General features: G+C 36.5%; 1 protein-coding gene across 1 annotated transcript in view; it reads left to right on the forward strand.

The window, feature by feature from the left end:
* The window catches only part of LOC110450178 (serum paraoxonase/arylesterase 1-like), a 25,315-nt gene extending 4,931 nt beyond the window's left edge, over positions 1–20,384 (forward strand). The window contains exons 2-10 of the mRNA XM_021497486.1: positions 4,040–4,118; positions 5,316–5,392; positions 5,817–5,872; positions 6,192–6,342; positions 6,911–7,034; positions 9,288–9,482; positions 11,184–11,262; positions 16,317–16,448; positions 19,881–20,384. Of these exons, the coding sequence (XP_021353161.1) occupies positions 4,054–4,118; positions 5,316–5,392; positions 5,817–5,872; positions 6,192–6,342; positions 6,911–7,034; positions 9,288–9,482; positions 11,184–11,262; positions 16,317–16,448; positions 19,881–20,051 (1,050 nt within the window). The 5' untranslated portion in view covers positions 4,040–4,053 and the 3' untranslated portion in view covers positions 20,052–20,384. The remainder of the gene's footprint in view (positions 1–4,039; positions 4,119–5,315; positions 5,393–5,816; positions 5,873–6,191; positions 6,343–6,910; positions 7,035–9,287; positions 9,483–11,183; positions 11,263–16,316; positions 16,449–19,880) is intronic.
* Positions 20,385–24,183: the final 3,799 nt, after the last annotated feature.

Raw genomic sequence — 24,183 nt, forward strand, 5'->3', positions numbered from 1 at the left:
TGACGTTGGTAGTACTGTAGATACTGACGTTGATAGTACTGTAGATAATGACGTTGGTAGTACTGTAGATAATGACGTTGATAGTACTGTAGATACTGACGTTGGTAGTACTGTAGATATTGACGTTGGTAGTACTGTAGATACTGACGTTGATAGTACTGTAGATAATGACGTTGATAGTACTGTAGACACTGACGTTAATGGTACTGTAGATAATGACGTTGGTAGTACTGTAGATAATGACGTTGGTAGGACTGTAGATAATGACGTTGGTAGTACTGTATATAATGACGTTGGTAGTAAGATAATGACGTTGGTAGTACTGTAGATACTGACGTTGATAGTACTGTAGATACTGACGTTGGAAGTACTGTAGATATTGACGTTGGTAGTACTGTAGATAATGACGTTTGTAGTACTGTAGATAATGACGTTGATAGTACTGTAGACACTGACGTTAATGGTACTGTAGATACTGACGTTGGTAGTACTGTAGATAATGACGTTTGTAGTACTGTAGATCATGACGTTGGTAGTACTATAGATACTGACGTTGATAGTACTGTAGATAATGACTTTGATAGTACTGTAGACACTGACGTTAATGGTACTGTAGATACTGACGTTGGTAGTACTGTAGATACTTACGTTGGTAGTACTGTAGATAATGACGTTGGTCGTACTGTAGATAATGACGTTGATAGTACTGTAGACACTGACGTTGGTAGTACTGTAGATACTGACGTTGGTAGAACTGTACATAATGACTTTGATAGTAATGTAGATACTGACGTTGGTAGTACTGTAGATACTTACGTTGGTAGTACTGTAGATAATGACGTTGGTAGTATTGTAGATAATGACGTAGGATAGTACTGTAAATAATGACGTTGGTAGTACTGTAGATAATGATGTTGGTAGTATTGTAGATAATGACGTTGGTAGTACTGTAGATAGTGACGTTGGTAGTACTGTAGATAATGACGTTGGTATTACTGTAGATAATGACGTTGGTAGTACTGTAGAGACGTTGGTATTACTGTAGATAATGACGTTGGTAGTACTGTAGCAATGACGTTGATAGTACTGTAGATAATGACGTTGGTAGAACTGTACATAATGACTTTGATAGTAATGTAGATACTGACGTTGGTAGTACTGTAGATACTTACGTTGGTAGTACTGTAGATAATGACGTTGGTCGTACTGTATATAATGACGTTGGTAGTACTGTAGATAATGACGTTGGTAGGACTGTAGATAATGACGTTGGTAGTACTGTATATAATGACGTTGGTAGTAAGATAATGACGTTGGTAGTACTGTAGATACTGACGGTGGTAGTACTGTAGATAATGACGTTGATAGTTCTGTAGATAATGACGTTGGTAGTACTGTAGAGACGTTGGTATTACTGTAGATAATGACGTTGATAGTACTGTAGATAATGACTTTGATAGTACTGTAGACACTGACGTTAATGGTACTGTAGATAATAACGTTGGTAGTACTGTAGATAATGACGTTGGTATTACTGTAGATAATGACGTTGATAGTACTGTAGACACTGACGTTAATGGTACTGTAGATACTGACGTTGGTAGTACTGTAGATAATGACGTTCGTAGTACTGTAGATATTGACGTTGGTAGTACTGTAGATAATGACGTTGATAGTACTGTAGATAATGACGTTGGTAGAACTGTACATAATGACTTTGATAGTAATGTAGATACTGACGTTGGTAGTACTGTAGATTCTGACGTTGGTAGTACTGTAGATAATGACGTTCGTAGTACTGTAGATATTGACGTTGGTAGTACTGTAGATAATGACGTTGATAGTTCTGTAGATAATGACGTTGGTAGTACTGTCGATACTGACGTTGGTAGTACTGTAGATACTGACGTTGGTAGAACTGTACATAATGACTTTGATAGTAATGTAGATACTGACGTTGGTAGTACTGTAGATACTTACGTTGGTAGTACTGTAGATAATGACGTTGGTCGTACTGTAGATAATGACGTTGATAGTACTGTAGATACTGACGTTAATGGTACTGTAGATAATGACGTTGGTAGAACTGTACATAATGACTTTGATAGTAATGTAGATACTGACGTTGGTAGTACTGTAGATAATGACGTTGGTCGTACTGTATATAATGACGTTGGTAGTACTGTAGATAATGACGTTGATAGTACTGTAGACACTGACGTTAATGGTACTGTAGATACTGACGTTGGTAGTACTGTAGATACTTACGTTGGTAGTACTGTAGATAATGACGTTGGTATTACTGTAGATAATGACGTTGATAGTACTGTAGATAATGACGTTGGTAGAACTGTACATAATGACTTTGATAGTAATGTAGATACTGACGTTGGTAGTACTGTAGATACTTACGTTGGTAGTACTGTAGATAATGACGTTGGTCGTACTGTATATAATGACGTTGGTAGTACTGTAGAGATAATGACGTTGGTAGTACTGTAGATAATGACGTTGGTAGTACTGTATATAATGACGTTGGTAGTACTGTAGAGATAATGACGTTGGTAGTACTGTAGATAATGACGTTGGTAGTACTGTAGATACTGACGTTGATAGTAATGTAGATCCTGACGTTGATAGTACTGTAGATACTGACGTTGATAGTACTGTAGATACTGACGTTGATAGTACTGTAGATAATGACGTTGGTAGTACTGTAGATAATGACGTTGGTAGTACTGTAGATAATGACGTTGGTAGTACTGTAGATAATGACGTTGGTAGTACTGTAGCAATGACGTTGATAGTACTGTAGATAATGACGTTGGATAGTACTGTAGATAATGACGTTGGTAGTACTGTAGATAATGACGTTGATAGTACTGTATATAATGACGTTGGTATTACTGTAGAAAATGCCGTTGGAAGACCGGAGGAAAATGCCGTTGGTAGTACTGTAGCAAGGACGTTGATAGTACTATAGATACTGACGTTGATAGTACTGCAGATAATGACGTTGGTACTACTGTAGATAATGATGTTGGTAGTACTGTAGCAATGACGTTGATAGGACTGTAGATAATGACATTTGTAGTTCTGTAGATAATGACGGTGGATAGTACTGTAGATATTGACATTGGTAGTACTGTAGATCCTGACGTTGGTAGTACAGTAGATACTGACGTTGATGGTACTGTAGATACTGAAGTTGGTAGTACTGTAGATTCTGACATTGGTAAGTACCAAGTGTAGATAATGACGTCGGTAGTACTGTAGATAATGACGTTGGTAGTACTGTAGATAATGACATTGGTAGTACTGTAGATACTGACATTGGTAAGTACCAAGTACAGCGCAAGTACTTCCAACTCTAGTCTCATTTGTAGTCTCGCATGAATGATTAGATCATATCAACCCGAAAAATAAAACATGATACTATGAATTAGTTTAATAGCAATACAAGATTTAGTTACTATCTATTCTTACGTAAAAAATGTTGTAAACAGAACGAGTGAAGCATTTAATTGTTCACGGAACCGGACAGAACTGTGAGAGTGTGGTCTTTAATGATATAGAGAGTTGTCTCGAGGTCTCCGTGATGAACACACAACAAGACAGAAGAGAAATGCTACATCATGTCAGAAGCACGCTCTCAACAACTAAATGTGGAACTCGCTTTGACTGTCTGTGAATTGCACTAACACCCCCTGGTCAATCTGTATAATAGACGTGAACTAGAAGGGTTAACTAGCGTGAAATGGATTTATACCTAAGTGATGTGTAGCCATATACTTATGACAAACAAGCCACAGGGGTAAAAATAAATGTTTGCAGTAGTTACTTAAGACAAATATTTTACAGTTAATAATCTAATTCCGGGCGTTACTGAATGGGAACGTGCTGTTATTAACACTCCCAGTATATGTGTCCTTCTGCCCAATTACATTCTGTTTTCAGCTCCGTAAAATTTTCTATTTACACCTACCAAACAGGATGTGACTTGCCATATGTTGGTTACGTTCCCGTTCTTGTTTTGCAGCTATTCGTGGAACAATGTTGCGGAGTGTCGGTTTGACCGTGGTCCTGGCCATAGTGGTACAACACGTCGTGCGTTTCTGGTAAGACTACATACAAAACGCCACTGGTCAGGCTAGCGTGGTTGTTAGAGGGGTGTCACATATTACAGGCTGCTTTAGCCGAGTTGTTAATATCATGAAATAAAATCGTGTGTATATTATAAACATCACTTACGGATTAGGAGGATATAAATGCTATACTGCATTGGAGGATAGGGGGTACTCGTTGAACGATGGTTGATCTTAATACATATTCAATAAAACGAGTTTATTCAGAAGTCAATTAGAAAGTAAGTCGTGTTCGGGTAGTCGGTTGATTCCGTAGGGCAAATCAGAGGGATAAGTTGATACTACTTGTTTCACAGTTATTCTAATACTAGTTAACTGCTTTCGTAACCAATTTTTACCTGATGGATATCTGGCTTTTCACATTCAAAATCTTCGCTGTAGCAAACGCATAGTCGAAATATTTTGTGAAGTTATGATCTGTGAGGTTAACTTACAAATCAATATAAAAATAAAACCTCCGTTTAGTGTATTGAACCTTTTAGCAGCGGTATTATAAATAACTGTTTGTTATGGTGTCATACTGACACGAGCCGTTATTATATTGATGAGGTTTTTGTCTTTGATCAACGAGAATTGCGATAAGTAGTTGCGTACCATGTTTCCTCCAGAACTTAGAATTTACTACAATCTCGCAGACTTCAAATATAGTTGTCATAACAATAATGGTCACCTTATACTACAAAACACAATACTACTTCAGTTGCACGGTCGTTAACTTTCCTTTTTCTTATTTCATGTATAGATATTCCAATCTCGCCTATTTATAGAGTTTCTGGATAGATTTGTCCGTTCATTAAATAATAACGTATCCAAGGTTTTCTACCTGAGAAATCATCGTGTCTCCTCTGACAGTTTGATCCCCCTCTCTATACATTTGTCTGTATCATATATGTTAAACAATTATATTTTATTTCATGATAAGAATGATACTTCTCTCATATTTTATTTTGTTTGTTTTTGTTTTTGTTTCGCTGTTGATCTTCATGTATCTGTTTCATATATGATAAAATCATTATATTTTAAATGCATTTTTATATATCCCTGAAGGTAGGACATATGACTTATATTCTGTTTCAAGGTAGTTTTATAAACTTGAAGGTAGGATACTCATATCATATTTCCACGATTAGCATTGACTGGTAAGACATATTACACATATTGTATTTGAAGGTTTTTTATGGACTACCACAAAGCCGGGACAATAATCCACCATCGACCCGGCCCGTGTAGACCCTTGGCCGGTGCAGGTCTGTGTGTGAATCACATAACAAACTAACCATTAAATTCATTTTTGTATGTAAACATCACTTTTTGTTGTGATAGTTCATTAATGTGAGTCAGATGATTAAATGAAAATGAACAAATACCAAGTATTTTAACTGATTTCAGCTCTTTGACCGAAAATCCTAAAATAATATCACGATGTAGTTACTTCTGATTTATCATTGATGCCGTGTTTTACTACCTTAAACTGTCAGTACAAATACCGGCCACAGAAATTGTTTATATACGTTACAACATCGTATAAACTTAAACGGCTCTGTATTACAGAAAGTAAAATCTCTTCACATAATACGCATATATTATATAATACATTTGCCTTGTGCCATATCCTAACAGTGTAACTTTTGAGTTAGACTCCTTCAATACATTGTATAAACTTTGTTACAGATGGCGGCTCGGAAGATCTCACAGTGTTAGACAATGGGTTGACGTTCATCTCCTCGGTACGTATACTATATTTAGTTTGAAGGTTTGGTTTTGGTATTATTTCGTTGAACGTCCTATTAATAACGCTTGTTTCTATGTGTGTTATGTTATGTATGCTTGCTTATTTGTATGTGTGCTGGAGACAGGGTATGTTGGTGTATTTGTACCCAGCACAGTACTCCACCCGCTGATGTGTAGTTATATAGGGTTTCACACTACCAGACATTGTGTCTGAATGTTTATACTCACTTTGATTCTGATTCTAATGAACACTAGTTGTTTACTACAATACTGGCAAGAGGTTACTGGTCAAGGATATTTTGTTTTTCATTTCAGGGTTATTTCCCCTGGACCCGAGGCCGAATTCTCCTCTTTGATTTTAGCGATCCATTACACGAGGTGAAGGAGCTACCTATTGTCAGTTCCACTCTGAATCAGTCTGATTTCAATGTCCATGGACTGTCGGTGTGGCAGGACAATATTACCGGTGAGTCAATCCCAACACGACCGAGTTATCTACCCCTGTACTGCCTGTATTGCAGGACAATACAACGGGCCAGTTTACAACAACACGAGTTATCTAACCTGTACTGCCTGTATGTCAGGGTAATATAACTGGTAAATTTATAACAACACGAGTTATCTTCCTCTGGGCTTCCTGTATGGCAGTCAATATTACCAGTGAGTCAATCCCAACATGAGTTGTCTACCCCTGGAGTGTCTGTTTATTCAAACACGAGTCATCTAACCCTGACCAGTCTGTATCGCGGGGAAATATTACAAGTGGAGGTTTAATAGCTAGTACGAGATATGACCCTTTTATTGTCTTAAGTGTGAGTTTGTATAACGTGAAATTATCACATCACAAGTAAGTTTCTCCTGGAAGGTCGATAAGGGAAGCAGTATAAATGATAGGATATCACAAGAAGAGTAGTCTTTTTTGACAGCCTTGTAAGCACAGTATTTCGGTCGTTGCATTACAGTTATCTCCCCATGGTACTAAATACCAACAACTAGATATGTAACAATGTAGACGAACACTAATACTCTTTCAGGTGAAGTTACTCTGATGGTGATAAACCATGCCGGCCCCGGAGATGTTGTGGAAGTGTTCACGTTTCAGGAGGACTCCCGGTCACTGCTTCATATCAAGACAATCACGTGCCCGAAACGAACAAAGTAAGTCTGTGACTAGCGTGTGTCCCGAACAGTTAGCTGATTATCACCGCAAACGTTATCTAAACGTAATACGTGTCTCTTGTTAAGATATCTTAACTGTAAGTATGAATATTGAAGAATCCTAAACTCCGCGTACAAGAGTTATAATTCATTAAACAATTTCTGAGCGTGGCTGATTCTTTAGGGAATCGTCGATAAATAGAATAAGTTCATCAGTTCTATCCGTCAAGTCCCATTATTTTCTTAAAAATCCTACAATCAATGTTGTGTAGCAGCACTAGGCCAACTTTGATAGTGTATATCAAAGTGTGTTCCTTTTATTATAGAGGGGTGAGCCCAATAGGGGAAATACAGGTAAATAGTAAATAAACTAGGGCAAAATATGAATAAAAATAAGAGAGATTTAAATGGAGGCCGTTAAAAACGTACAAGGAGAATGAGCATTTTATTTTTTTATTTTTTATATTTTTTTATAATTTTATTTTTTGAAACATTTTCATCATTACAGAATAATTACAATATTAATTTTCACAATGAGCAGTTTAAAAGGCACAATTGAGTGACGTATTTAATTTTGATGACCTGAAAATCCAGTCGATACTGAATATATACATCTCCTAACGAAAGTTTACGTAGTTGATAATGACATGACCTGAAGCCAACGTCCAGTGTGGTCAGTTTCATCTTTTGGGAAAGCCGGTGATATATAAGTCTGTGTTCACACATAACTCGTTCTTGAATTTACACAATACATCCCAAGTAAGAATTATAAATATCATAATATATACCTCTAATCAGATGTTTCTGTTCACATTTGCATTTGAGTAAGAACTCAATTAGAGCATGCATTTTTTATGCTGTTGGAAGCTGATTTTGATTCAAAATAGATACATAAACTTGTATTCAGAGGGGCTAGGCGGAAAAGCGAGAGGTTACCTTCTCTTCTCGGCTGGAAAGACACTTTTGTTGGCCAGAAATTTCACGACAGCTGCCGCTAAAACGTACGGCTTTACAGTTAAGGATTTCTCCATTACTGATTAAAAACGCTAAGAAAACATTGTCTCTTGTCAATTTCTCGACATGAATTGTTCATAGGGGGTACCAAATTATATAATTATGAAGAGTTATGTGACAAGGTTATAAAAAAAACTAACTTCACTAGATTGTCCTTTTAAAAACGTACAAGGAGAATGAGACCGTTTGTTTGGGAAGGGTTAGCGTCTTCTGCTTAATCGACGACAATTACCATGTACAACTTGGTTAACCCACGTAACATCACCTGGTCAAGGTCGAAACCGTGCTAGTGACAGGAGGGATCGTTCATCACTGATGAAGGAAATGTATCAAAACTGAATCATAACTGGACCCAGGGGATTCAACGTTAAGAAAACGAGGAATGCAGCCCTTTAGGGACGGAGGAACGGGCTCATTTGTCGAATTAGATACAAGGATAGTAAACAATATTTGGTCTTAACACACTTAAATGAAGGAAACTAAAGTTTAGAAAAAAATGTTTCGCTCTCCAAACAGCAAAAAAAAAAAAAAAAAGTCATCAAATATTCATCAAAACTTTTGTTATGGATAATTATGGAAAGTCTGCGTGGAACAATTAAGAAACAATTAGGTACAATGTAATACACCAATTGTTTCAAATATGGATATCATTATTCTGGTTGTGTTTTGAACTCTCGAATGCGTACATGTACTACGCTGTAACTACGTCTAGTGACAAAGGCGGATGTAGGGACCACCTGTATTAATGGGTGTGTCGGTCGGTCTGTGTATGATTGTGTATTGAACAATTGGATATTTAAGGATTAACTTGAATATATTTTTCATGTTATGATGAGAGTACACTCCGGTTTTTTGTGTTATTGCTCCATAACATGAAAACTATATTCAAGTTAATCCTTAAAATTTAATCAACTATACACAATCCCTGTGGAAATCCACTTGTATTGATGGACTCTTTTCTCTTAGAAAGTTTTGCGCTGCTGTATCAGCCAATCAAAAGCGACGTTACAAATGGCGACGTCATTTTCCATGTTATGGGCTGAAAACATAAATTTTTAAGCCAATGAAAATGCTTGTTACAAGGAAGATTAAATTATTACCAAATAACATTAGACGATACATTTTTTTTTGATTGGAAAATACTCAATTAACATTCAAAATATGCCAACAGTTACCAAAATTAATACCTGGACTTTTATCCTACTAGTAATCTGCGTGTTATTTTGTTTTTGTTCCAAGTATGAATGATTTGGTGTTGACCAGCAACAGGACTTTTTACATCACTAAGATAACCACACTGCGTGACTACCCAATGGTGGAGCTGCTACTGATGCTGAAGTACGGCGAGGTTCTGTACTACGACGGCAGTGACTTCCGTAGTGTGGCGGGTAGACTCAACCTGCCCAACGGCATTAACGTGTCACCTGACCACAGGTCAGTACCATATTACAGCACATATGTCTTTAAAGCTGTTCATATTAAGGTCAGTAATAAAGTTCAGTAGCGGAGGTCGGAAGTGGAGGTCAGTAGTAGAGGTCAGTATTGGAGGTCAGGAGTGAAGGTCAGTAGTGGAGGTAAGAATTGGAGGTCAGGAGTGGAGGTCAGTAGTGGAGGTCAGTAGTCAAGGTCAGTAGCAGAGGTCAGTATTAGAGGTCAGTATTGGAGGTCAGTAGTGAAGGTCAGTATTGGTGGTCAGTATTAAAGGCAGGAGTGAAGGTCAGTAGTGGAGGTCAGTATTTGCGGTCAGGAGTGAAGGTCAGTGGTGGAGGTCAGTATTGGAGGTCAGTATTGGGGGTCAGTAGTGAAGGTCAGTATTGGAAGTCAGTAGTGGAGGTCAATATTTGAGGTAAGGAGCGAAGGTCAGTAGTGGAGGTCAAGAGTAAAGGTCAGTATTGGAGGGCAGGAGTTACTTCATTACTTCATTAATTCAATATCAATTTCTGGAAGATCAATAAAATGTAAAATTAATTTATCATCTAAATTCGTGCTATTAAACGACAATCATCATTAGTTCAACTGAATGTGAAATAAAAGAGAACTTCAAAGAGAATGACATTTAAAGTATACTTGTTTTTTTAGAATTTTTAGGCATAGAAAGCATCTCTCAAGGAACATGTATACATGTCTAATTAGCTTGTTCTCATTTTGTATTTACACAACACATCTATCTGTGGGTTCCTAAGAGTGATAGTATGTTATCAGGGTTTACATATGTACAGTATAAATACTGACGGGTTGTTATATAATATGTATCATCACCTCTGTTTATGATAACACATTGTAGCCAATAAAACAACAATTAAACAGTCTGCCTCTTTGTCCTTGTGACATCTAATTGTAAACATTAATACAAGAGGCAAAAGACACGATTTTAAACAATCAACTTGTAAAGGAACAAACTGCTTCAAGACCAAACCCCTTCCAACATACCAGCTGATATGACCAAACTCCTTCCAACATACCAGATGATATGACCAAGCTCGTTCCAACATACCAGCTGATATGACCAAACTCCTTCCAACATACCAGCTGATATGACCAAGCTCGTTCCAACATACCAGCTGATATGACCAAGCTCCTTCCAACATACCAGCTGATATGACCAAGCTCCTTCCAACATACCACCTGATAAGACCAAGCTCCTTCCAACATACAAACTGATATGACCAAGCTCCTTCCAACATACCAGCTGATATGACCAAGCTCCTTCCAACATACCACCTGATAAGACCAAGCTCCTTCCAACATACCAGCTGATATGTAGGCACGGGACATTGACAAACAACACACGACGGACATTTATAGACTATATGATGCTAAAGGATGGACACTGTTTTAGAATATTAAATTGATTCGTAAATGCTTCCAATTTAGCTTAATCGGCAGCACAAAGCCTAACATTGTTACTTACATTATATGTATTTCTATAATGTGGGACACAAGCACAGTTTGGTCCACTTGTTTATTATTTCTCATTTGTTTAAAGCAGCCAATGACTAGAGTCCCAAAAAACATTATTTGAAAAATGTGCAATGTAGACTGTCCCTATCGAGCTGAAATCACCAGATACGGCATTTTCTAATCACCCTTCCTGGAAGTGATGGAGTTGTGTTACCAAAGGTTGTCTTGTTGTAGGTATATGTACGTGGCAGAAATGGAGAGTAAGCTACTAAAATCCTATCGAATCGTAGACTATGGACTACACTTCGTGGAGGTAAGATTGTCGTGTTGTTTATATGTCGTGTTGTTACGTTGTGATCGTATCATAAACATGCATCGGGGCTGGACCCTTTTAGACGTAAACTTATAACGTTAAAACAAGGATAGTAGCTGGACCTTTTGTAGACGTAAACTTATAATGTTAAAACAAGGATAGTAGCTGGAACCTTTTTAGACGTAAACTTATAATGTTAAAAATACGGATAGTAGCTGGACCCTTTTAAGACGTAAAATTATAACGTTAAACCAAGGATAGTAGCTGGACCCTTTTTAGACGTAAACTTATAATGTTAAAACAAGGATAGCAGCTGGACCCTTTTTAGACGTAAACCTATAATGTTAAAACACGGATAGTAGCTGGACCCTTTTTAGACGTAAACTTATAATGTTAAAACAAGGATAGTAGCTGGACCCTTTTTATAATGTTAAAACAAGGATAGTAGCTGGACCCTTTTTAGATGTAAACTTATAATGTTAAAAATACGGATAGTAGCTGAACCCTTTGTAGACGTAAACTTATAACGTTAAAACAAGAATAGTAGCTGGACCCTTTTTGAGACGTAAACTTATAATGTTAAAACAAGGATAGTAGCTGGACCCTTTGTATACGTAAACTTATAATGTTAAAAATACGGATAGTAGCTGAACCCTTTGTAAACGTAAACTTATAATGTTAAAACAAGGATAGTAGCTGGACCATTTTTATAATGTTAAAACAAGGATAGTAGCTGGACCCTTTTTATAATGTTAAAACAAGGATAGTAGCTGGACCCTTTTAGACGTAAACTTAAAATGTTAAAAATACGGATAGTAGCTGGACCCTTTGTAGACGTAAACTTATAATGTTAAAAATACGGATAGTAGCTGAACCCTTTATAGACGTAAACTTATAACGTTAAAACAAGAATAGTAGCTGGACCCTTTTTGAGACGTAAACCTATAATGTTAAAACAAGGATAGTAGCTGGACCCTTTGTATACATAAACTTATAATGTTAAAAATACGGATAGTAGCTGGACCCTTTTGGACGTAAACTTATAATGTGAAAAAAATGGATCGAAGCTAGAACCTTTTTAGATGTAAACTTATAACGTTAAAACAAGGATAGTAGCTGGACCCTTTTAGACGTAGACTTATAATGTGAAAAAAATGGATCGAAGCTAGAACCTTTTTAGATGTAAACTTATAACGTTAAAACAAGGATAGTAGCTGGACCCTTTTAGACGTAAACTTAAAATGTTAAAAATACGGATAGTAGCTGGACCCTTTTTAGACGTAATCGTATAACGTTAAAAATACGGATAGTAGCTGAACCCTTTGTAAACGCAAACTTATAATGTTAAAACAAGGATAGTAGCTGGACCATTTTTATAATGTTAAAACAAGGATAGTAGCTGGACCCTTTTAGACGTAAACTTATATAGACGTAAACTTATAATGTGAAAACAATGGATCGAAGCTAGAACCTTTTTAGACGTAAACTTATAACGTTAAAACAAGGAAAGTAGCTGGACCCTTTTAGACGTAAACTTATAACGTTAAAAATACGGATAGTAGCTGGACCCTTTTTAGACGTAAACATATAACGTTAAAAATACGGATAGTAGCTGGACCCTCGTAAACTTGTAATGTTAAAAATACGGATAGTAGCTGGACCCTTTTAGACGCAAACTTATAATGTTAAAATAAGGATAGTAGCTGGACCCTTTTTAGACGTAAACTTTTAACGTTAAAACAAGGATAGTAGCTGGACCCTTTGCATACGTAAACTTATAATGTTAAAGATACGGATAGTAGCTGGACCCTTTTAGACGTAAACTTATATAGACGTAAACTTATAATGTGAAAACAATGGATCGAAGCTAGAACCTTTTTAGACGTAAACTTATAACGTTAAAACAAGAATAGTAGCTGGACCCTTTTTGAGACGTAAACTTATAATGTTAAAACAAGGATAGCAGCTGGACCCTTTTTAGACGTAAACCTATAATGTTAAAACACGGATAGTAGCTGGACCCTTTTTAGACGTAAACTTTTAACGTTAAAACAAGGATAGTAGCTGGACCCTTTTAGACGTAAACTGTAAACTTATAATGTTAAAACAAGGATAGCAGCTGGACCCTTTTTAGACGTAAACCTATAATGTTAAAACACGGATAGTAGCTGGACCCTTTTTAGACGTAAACTTTTAACGTTAAAACAAGGATAGTAGCTGGACCCTTTGTATACGTAAACTTATAATGTTAAAGATACGGATAGTAGCTGGACCCTTTTAGACGTAAACTTATATAGACGTAAACTTATAATGTGAAAACAATGGATCGAAGCTAGAACCTTTTTAGACGTAAACTTATAACGTTAAAACAAGGATAGTAGCTGGACCCTTTTAGACGTAAACTTATATAGACGTAAACTTATAATGTGAAAACAATGGATCGAAGCTAGAACCTTTTTAGACGTAAACTTATAACGTTAAAACAAGAATAGTAGCTGGACCCTTTTTGAGACGTAAACCTATAATGTTAAAACAAGGATAGTAGCTGGACCCTTTTAGACGTAAACTGTAAACTTATAATGTTAAAACAAGGATAGCAGCTGGACCCTTTTTAGACGTAAACCTATAATGTTAAAACACGGATAGTAGCTGGACCCTTTTTAGACGTAAACCTATAATGTTAAAACACGGATAGTAGCTGGACCCTTTTTAGACGTAAACCTATAATGTTAAAACACGGATAGTAGCTGGACCCTTTTTAGACGTAAACCTATAATGTTAAAACACGGATAGTAGCTGGACCCTTTTTAGACGTAAACCTATAATGTTAAAACACGGATAGTAGCTGGACCCTTTTTAGACGTAAACATATAACGTTAAAAATACGGATAGTAGCTGGACCCTTTTTAGCCGTAAACTTATAACGTTAAAAATACGGATAGTAGCTACGGATAGTAGCTGGACCCTTTTAGACGTAAACTTATAATGTTAAAATAAGGATAGTAGCTGGACCCTTTTTAGACGTAAATATATAACGTTAAAAATACGGATAGTAGCTGGACCCTTTTTAGACGTAAACATATAACGTTAAAAATACGGATAGTAGCTGGACCCGTTTAGACGTAAGCTTATAACGGTAAAAGAAAAATAGTAGCTGGACCCTTTTAGACGTAAACGTATAACGTTAAAAATACGGATAGTAGCTGTACCCTTTTTAGACGTAAACTTATAACGTTTAAATACGGATAGTAGCTGGACCCTTTTAGACGTAAACTTATAACGTTAAAAATACGGATAGTAGCTGGACCCTTTTTAGACGTAAACTGATAACGTTTAAATACGGATAGTAGCTGGACCCTTTTAGACGTAAACTTATAACGTTAAAAATACGGATAGTAGCTGGACCCTTTTTAGACGTAAACTGATAACGTTTAAATACGGATAGTAGCTGGACCCTTTTAGACGTAAACTTATAACGTTAAAAATACGGATAGTAGCTGGACCCTTTTTAGACGTAAACATATAACGTTTAAATACGGATAGTAGCTGGACCCTTTTTAGACGTAAACTTATAACGTGAAAACAAGGATAGTAGCTGGACCCTTTTAGACGTAAACTTATAATGTTATAAATACGGATAGTAGCTGGACCCTTTTTAGACGTAAACAATATAACGTTAAAGATACGGATAGTAGCTGGACCCTTTTTAGACGTAAACTTATAACGTGAAAACAAGGATAGTAGCTGGACCCTTTTAGACGTAAACTTATAATGTTATAAATACGGATAGTAGCTGGACCCTTTTTAGACGTAAACAATATAACGTTAAAGATACGGATAGTAGCTGGACCCTTTTTAGACGTAAACTTATAACGTGAAAACAAGGATAGTAGCTGGACCCTTTTAGACGTAAACTTATAATGTTATAAATACGGATAGTAGCTGGACCCTTTTTAGACGTAAACAATATAACGTTAAAGATACGGATAGTAGCTGGACCCTTTAAGACGTCAACTTATAACGTTAAAAATATGGATCGTAGCTGGACCCTTTTAGACGTACATGTAAACTTATAATGTTAAAAATACGGATCGAAGCTAGAACCTTTTTAGACGTAAACTTATAACGTTAAAAATACGGATAGTAGCTGGACCCTTTTTAGACGTAAGCTTGTAATGTTAAAAATACGGATCGAAGCTAGAACCTTTTTAGACGTAAGCTTATCACGTTAAAACAAGGATAGTAGCTGGATCATTTTTAGACGTAAACTTATAACGTTAAAATACGGATCAGAGATGGACGTATTGGAGGCTAGCGTATGATATTATAAACACGGATCGGAGCTGGACCATTTTTGAACGTTAACTTATAATAATTTAATCTTGCTTGTAACAAGCATTTTCATTGGCTTAAAATTTTATGTTATCAGCCCATAACGTAAAAAAAGACGTCGTCGTTTGTAACGTCGCTTTTAATTGGCTGATACAGCAGCGCAATAATTTCTAAGAGAAAAGAGTCCATCAATAAAAGTGGATTTCCACAGGGATTGTGTATAGTAGATTAAATTAAAAGGATTAACTTGAATATATTTTTCAAGTGATGGAGCTAAAACACACAAAAAACGGAGTGTACTCTCATCATAAACCGCTTCCCGGTTTATTTAGAGTACACTCAGTTTTTTGTGTTATATCTCCATAACATGAAAAATATATTCAAGTTAATCCTTATATGTAAAATATACGACCTGCTGTTACAGTGACTGTCTTCATGTTTATACTATTTGACATTGAGGTATTTAATTCAGTTTGACGAAGTATTTGAATCGATATAACTAACCATCTCATCAAAAAGGAAAATTAAAGTAAAATAGGGTAATACCGTGGTTTTGCAGTACTATCAAAGCAAAGAGAAATTTATGTGTTTTGTGATATTACATGTATTAAAAGAAGGACAACTACGAGTTTTAGGGAGCTACTACATGTTAGACAACGATACATGTTTTTGGAATCAAATAGAAGATGAAGTGATTGAGTGTGTATTTTATGTTTTACTAGGACTTGCGTCTAGATACACTGGTGGACAACATAGAGGTAGACCCCGTGTCTGGTGATCTGTGGGTCGGGTGTCATCCAAGTTTCCATCGACTAATTCAGCTTAATGTTGCCGGATTACTGCTACCCTCACAAGTACACATTTTACCTTTCAATTTCTTTAACTAACATCACAAGTCTGACTTTGGCATAAGAAACCCGTGATATAAAATATATCACAGATATTGTTTTAAAGACACCGATATATCCATTACAAAGCAAAATTTAATATGTTTATGTGTCGGCATTCGCTCGCATTCTCTCTATGAAAAAAAAGAAAAATTTATCTGCACATCCTATCATGGCACTAATAATACATGATCAATCTTTGGTTAATTATATTTAAAAAACCTTAAGCGTCCTTGTACTTGTACTTTTTTATGTATTTAAAAAAGTTTTTTGACCAAACAATCAAATGTTACCACGACTATTTCTTCATTGCCACCTACATTGCTCCGGACAGCTAGTTCCTAAATCTCCCTATATACACGGCGGACGGGAAATATGGACTTGATGTTTCCTTTCAGTATCGGAAGTCCTACCAAGTGACACAAGGGGCTTCGTCTCGCTGGAATGACATACCTTGGTATCTCTGTTTCTCTCGCTTTGTTAGCTTCATCCTCGTATGACGACAGAGTGGGAACCTTGCTTATCCCAGTCTGCTGCTTTCTGGATTTCTGATCTATTTCCAGTTCATCTGTGGAGTACCAATGAATGGCAGGAAATCCCTGTGGACATATATTTGTATTCGTTACACACGCCCATCCCTGTTTGGAATATTCACCACCCGGTAGGAGTATCGCTCTTATCTTTCAACAAGTTTATGTCTTCCCTTGTTGCCAACTTGTTTAACCAAGAACACTATCCTGATCTCATTTAGGTATTTTCGTGTCCCAGTCCTTCCCTCTCAGCTTTCGTTGCAATGATCATATCAATAAATAACTCGCATAAAGCTATTTCTCTTGTTTGTGATCTCTCTGTGTTGGATACTCCAGATAAGCATTAGTAGGCAGTCGAGGAAACCGACCAAACATGAAACATTGGAGAAAATGTCCGGTGATGTTAGGACTAGTAACATTGTGGAAGCGGCAACATATGACGTCCTTTTCACTTCCCCCTCTTCATCGACATTTCCCAGCATCTCGATCAAGGTTTGATTGAATGGCTCGACCTGTGTATTCCCTATGTGGTGATGTGGTTGTGATATGACGTTGTCCTCGATTTCTTTACTCCTGCAATCTTCTTTAACTCTGAAAAGACCATCCTTGCACTGCTAGGCATTAACATTAAGTATAACTAAATTGACGGGGTCCTGCTACTTTCTCTGAAGTTGCTAATCATGACATCGCCTCTGTCTTCTCCAATAATGATCATCACACAGTATTAACCACGTCAGGAATCCTTTCCTACCTCTGGTACATCCGTTAAGTGAGTCATGTTCCAGCCTGATTTGTGCACAATCTTAAAGTCGTAATTTGAAGGCGATGCAAGCCAACGTCATCAAATATAAAGCCTCTTCATCGAGCTCATCACGTACGTAAGGGAATTATTTTCAGTCCATACTTCGAATGCATTTTCTGTTTTTATTAAGTCATGGAATTTGTTATATAAGGGTTCCGAACTTACTGATACTATCTATTACTGTACCTCTACCCTCAACTGAAATATTTTATATGCTACGACTTGCTCATGACCTTCCTGCAATTGCTATGTGACTGCCCTACCCATCAAGAGATGCACGTGGTTTTTTTGCAAGAAATGGCTTCGGGAAATTCGCATTTGCCAGCACTGGTCCTATCGGGTCTTCTGCCAATTCCACAGCTCATTAAAGTCTTTGCTTCAAGCCGTAGGATGACCATCCAGTAAGTCGTTGAGACGTTTAACAATCGTGATATAGTCCTTTATATTAACACAACATCTTCAGTAAGGACTCGGGGGTTATCTAATACTTCTACCATCTAACATATTACCGCAATTCTTCAAAGATAGAAATGGGAATTTCGGCAATACAAATCCTTAAAGGAAATGACGTCCATTAAGGAGATCTCATTTCAATAACAGTTGCTTGGTCGAGGTTATTCGTTATTCCTACTTACTATTACCCGAGTCGCTCGCTGTACTTGTTCATCGAAGGGTCGGCCCCTGTTTATCCAAGCTCATCAAACCATTGAGCATCTTCCTTCCTGCTGTCCAACGCTCCTACTGGTTCCACATGCATGCCACCTTTTTCCTAACTAAGGAAACAGAGAGTAGACTTGTATCAGGATAGTCAGATCTGTCAGGTTGAACACGCGCACAGGTTCCCTTATCGCAATCCGGAGGAGTCTTAAAGATGTGCGAAAGTCAATGGGTCACAGACACTCGCTTATCTATATAACCAGGTAGTAATTCAAGTGTAGCCAAATTTACTTACTGATCTACTTGCTATCTCGTACAATGTTACACCTAAGTGTTACATAAACTACATTGGTCATTTGTCTGATAAAGTGGACAGAGTACATGTCGTACGTCACACACTAACCAATAGAATTCACTGTGCTATAAGAACGTGTCTGATTGTTCAGTTTGAAACTACACGTCGTTAGCTTTATTTTGGTTCCAAGTTAAATAAATATTTCGGCATCAAACAGTTCACAATATTCATATTTGAAATGTTAAGGTTGTTTGTTGTCTCTTTCTTTTGATTTGTAAGAACAAAAAAAGTAATTTTTGACTTAGCTGAAGACGTTTTCAATAATGAATCATCATTTTGATTGTACCTAAGGCTTTTAGAACTTTTCCATGATTACAGAGGTGTGGAAATGTTGGAGCTTGGTTATGTATTTACCTTATCACTTATAAGTGCCACTCTGCAAAATATCCTCCATCCCGCCATCTACATGGGGTATATAGACAGCCTGACTTGAAAACATAGTAATGCTATGAAATTCTTCTAGTGGAATACCTAGGGATGATTAAAATAATGATAATGATTAATAATTCGAGGTTGTTATATACCGTTTTATCACAACCTAGTTCGTAGGTCGTCTCAAAGCGGTTCACAAATTATTATCCGTGGTTATAGGGCCTTTGCAATCAGCCAATATCTTTCTCAACTCCATTGGGAGCACACAGCCGGTGCTGCTATTTAGGCGCTCACAGCTAGCATTCAACAATTCTAGCACTGCCCAACCACGTACTCATTTACAGCTGAGCAGACTGGAACAAGTGGAGTAAAGTATCTTGCTCAAAGATACAACACAGAGCCGTGCCGTGACTCGAACAAGCAACCCTTCGGTCATGAGCCCGGCGTCCTACCACTAGACTACCGTGCCTCCAATACACACTTTTTATTTTTTATTTTACACACTATTATTTTTGCATTTAAGATAAAAAATATAAAAATCTTGTTTTAGTTATGATATTTAATCCAATATTAATAAACGAACTATATGATAATCTGAAATTAACTGATATCATGATCTTTGTCTCTACGTTTTGTAAATCTAAGGTTCTGTAATATAAAATTTAGTTTGTTTTCGCTCACAGATTCTGAAGGTTAAGACCTCGGGCGGAAAGTTCACGGAAGCTGTGGAGGTGTACACTGATTCCGGATCTGAACTGAGCGCCTCTTCAGTGGCCTCCATCTACAAGGGAAAAATGATAGCTGGCACTATTGCGTCACAGCTGATTGTATGTGATGTCGTCTACATTGATTGATTTTGATAAGAGAGGAAACAATGATTTACTTCCCGCCAAATTTACTTAATGTAAAACCCATGTGACATTTGGATAACATACAGTATTGTAATCTGATACATAGTTTTGCAAATATATATAATTCGACATAAAAATGTTAATACTCCGTTCAGGTGAAATTTACATCGGATGTTTTCAATCTTTACATTAACACAATTTCCATATGATCAGATTTTCATTCGTATAATGGTATAATGATAAGTTTTTCTTGTGTTTAATTAAGGGTCAATTTGTTATTTTTAAATATGAAATGACCAGATTGTGTTTTATTTAATAATAAAATGAATGGATCGTTCTGTGTCATCTGAATTGCTTTTGTTATATTATATATGTTTTTTATTAAAACATTGCTAGCTGGTCACGTGTCCAATTGCTAATTGACCGGATTATCATATATATTGCGAAATTTGGTTTTGCGTGCAGGGAGGGAAAGAGACTCGCATACTATCACTCCAAATGTAGATATGAACATCAGTACACCTTTACATATACACGAGTAATATAGATATGAAAATCAGTAAACCTTTACATATACACGAGTAATATAGATATGAACATCAGTACACCTTTACATATACACGGGTAATATAGATATGGATATTAGTACACCTTTACATATACACAAGTAATATAGATATGAACATCAGTACACCTTTACATATACACGAGTAATATAGATATAAACACCAGTGCACCTTTACATATACACGAGTAATATAGATATGAACATCAGTACACCTTTACATATTACTCGTGTATATGTAAAGGTGTACTGGTGTTCATGTCTATATTACTCGTGTATACGTAAAGGTGTACTGGTGTTTATATCTATATTACTCGTGTATACGTAAAGGTGTACTGGTGTTCATGTCTATATTACTCGTGTATACGTAAAGGTGTACTGGTGTTCATATCTATATTACTCGTGTACATGTAAATGTGCACTGGTGTTCATATCTATATTACTCATGTATATGTAACCGTGTACTGGTGTTCATATCTATATTTCTCGTGTATATGTAAAGGTGTACTAATATCCATATCTATATTACCCGTGTATGTGTAAAGGTGTACTGATGTTAATATCTATATTACTCGTGTGTATGTAAAGGTGTACTGATGTCCATATCTGTATTACTCGTGTACATGTAAAGGTGCACTGGTGTTCATATCTAGATTACTCGTGTATATGTAAAGGTTTACTGATGTCCATATCTATATTACATGTACACGAGTAATACAGATATGGACATCAGTACACCTTTACACATACACGGGTAATATAGATATGGATATTAGTACACCTTTATATATACACGAGTAATATAGACATGAACACCAGTACACCTTTACATATACATGAGTAATATAGATATGAACCTCAGTACACCTTTACATATACACGAGTAATATAGATATGAACACCAGTACACCTTTACATATACACGAGTAATATAGATATGAACACCAGTGCACCTTTACATGTACACGAGTAATATAGATATGGACATCAGTACACCTTTACATATTACTCGTGTATATGTAAAGGTGTACTGAGGTTCATATCTATATTAGTCATGTATATGTAAAGGTGTGCTGATGTTCATATCTATATTACTCGTGTACACCTTTACATATACACGAGTAATATAGATATGAACATCAGCACACCTTTACATATACATGAGTAATATAGATATGAACCTCAGTACACCTTTACATATACACGAGTAATATAGATATGAACATCAGTACACCTTTACATATACACGAATAATATAGATATGAACATCAGTACACCTTTACACATACACAAGTAATATAGATATGGACATCAGTACACCTTTATATATACACGAGTAATATAGATATGAGCATCGGTACACCTTTACATATACACGAGTAATATAGATATGAACATCAGTACACCTTTACATATACACGAGCAATATAGATATGAACATCAGTACACCTTTACATATACACGAATAATATAGATATGAACATCATTACACCTTTACATATACACGAGTAATACAGATATGGACATCAGTACACCTTTACATATACACGAGCAATATAGATATGAACATCAGTACACCTTTACATATACACGAGTAATATATATATGAACAGCGGTACACCTTTACATATACACGAGTAATATAGATGTGAACATCAGTACACCTTTACATATACACGAGTAATATAGATATGAAAATCAGTAAACCTTTACATATACACGAGTAATATAGATATGAACATCAGTACACCTTTGCATATACACTCCAAATATAGATATGAACACCAGTACACCTTTACATATACATGAGTAATATACATATGAACATCAGTACACCTTTACATATTCACGAGTAATATATATATGAACATCAGTACACCTTTACATATACACGAGTAATATAGATATGAACATCAGTATACCTTTACATATACACGAGAAATATAGATATGAACATCAATAGGGCACAGTTAACACAATAGTAGACCAGAATGATGACCCTACTGAGTCAGTATAGGGTACAGTTAACACAATAGTAGTCCAGAATGATGACACCACCGATTCAGAAAAGGTTACAGTTAACACAATAGTAGTCCAGAATGATTACACCACCGAGTCAGTATAGGGTACAGGTAACACAATAGTAGTCCAGAATGATGACAGCACCGATTCAGAAAAGGTTACAGTTAACACGATAGTAGTCCAGAATGAGTACACCACCGATTCAGAAAAGGTTTCAGTTAACACAATAGTCGTCCAGAATGATGACAGCACCGATTCAGAAAAGGTTACAGTTAACACAATAGTACTCCAGAATGAAGACTCTACTAAGTCATTATAGGGTACAGATAACACAATATTATACCAGAATGGAGACTCCACTGAGTCAGTATATGGTACATTTAACACAATAGTAGTCCAGAATGATGACACATTGAGTCAGAATAGGATACAGTTAACACATTAGTAGTCCAGAATGATGACACCACTGAGTCAGTATAGAGTACAGTTTACACAATAGTACTCCAGAATGAAGACTCTACTGAGTCATTATAGGGTACAGATAACACAATAGTAGTCCAGAATGATGACACCACTGAGTCAGTATAGAGTACAGTTAACACAATAGTACTCCAGAATGAAGACTCTACTGAGTCATTATAGGGTACAGTTAACACAATAGTAGACCGGAATGAAGACCCCACCGAGTCAGTATAGGGTACAGTTAACACAATAGTAGACCAGAATGATGACACCACCGAGTCAGTATAGGGTGCAGTTAACACAATAGTACTACAGAATGAAGACTCTACTGAGTCATTATAGGGTACAGTTAACACAAAAGTAGACCAGAATGATGACCCCACTGAGTTAGTATAGGGACACATTGAGTCAGAATAGGATACAGTTAACACAATAGAATTCCAGAATGATGACACCACCGAGTCAGGATAGGGTACAGTTAACACGATAGTAGTCCAGAATGAAGACACCACTGAGTCGGTATAGGGTACAGTTAACGCAATAGTAGACCGGAATGAAAACCCCACCGAGTCAGTATAGGGTGCAGTTAACACAATAGTACTCCAGAATGAAGACTCAACTGAGTCATTATAGGGTACAGTTAACATAATAGTAGACCAGAATGATGACACCACCGAGTCAGGATAGGGTACAGTTAACACAACAGTAGTCCAGAATGATGCCACCACTGAGTCAGTATAGAGTACAGTTTACACAATAGTAGACCAGAATGGTGACACCACTGAGTCAGAATATGGTACATTTAACACAATAGTAGTCCAGAATAATGACACATTGAGTCAGAATAGGATACAGTTAACACAATAGTAGTCCAGAATGATGACACCACTGAGTCAGAATAGGGTACAGTTAACACAATAGTAGTCCAGAATGATGACCCCACTGAGTCAGTATAGAGTACAGTTAACACAATAGTAGTCCAGAATGAAGACTCTACTGAGTCATTATAGGGTACAGTTAACACAATAGTAGACCGGAATGAAGACACCACCGAGTCAGTATAGGGTACAGTTAACACAATAGTAG

The sequence above is a fragment of the Mizuhopecten yessoensis genome, unplaced genomic scaffold, assembly GCF_002113885.1.
Source record: "Mizuhopecten yessoensis strain PY_sf001 unplaced genomic scaffold, ASM211388v2 scaffold5061, whole genome shotgun sequence".
In the NCBI taxonomy this organism is placed as follows: Eukaryota; Metazoa; Mollusca; class Bivalvia; order Pectinida; family Pectinidae; genus Mizuhopecten; species Mizuhopecten yessoensis.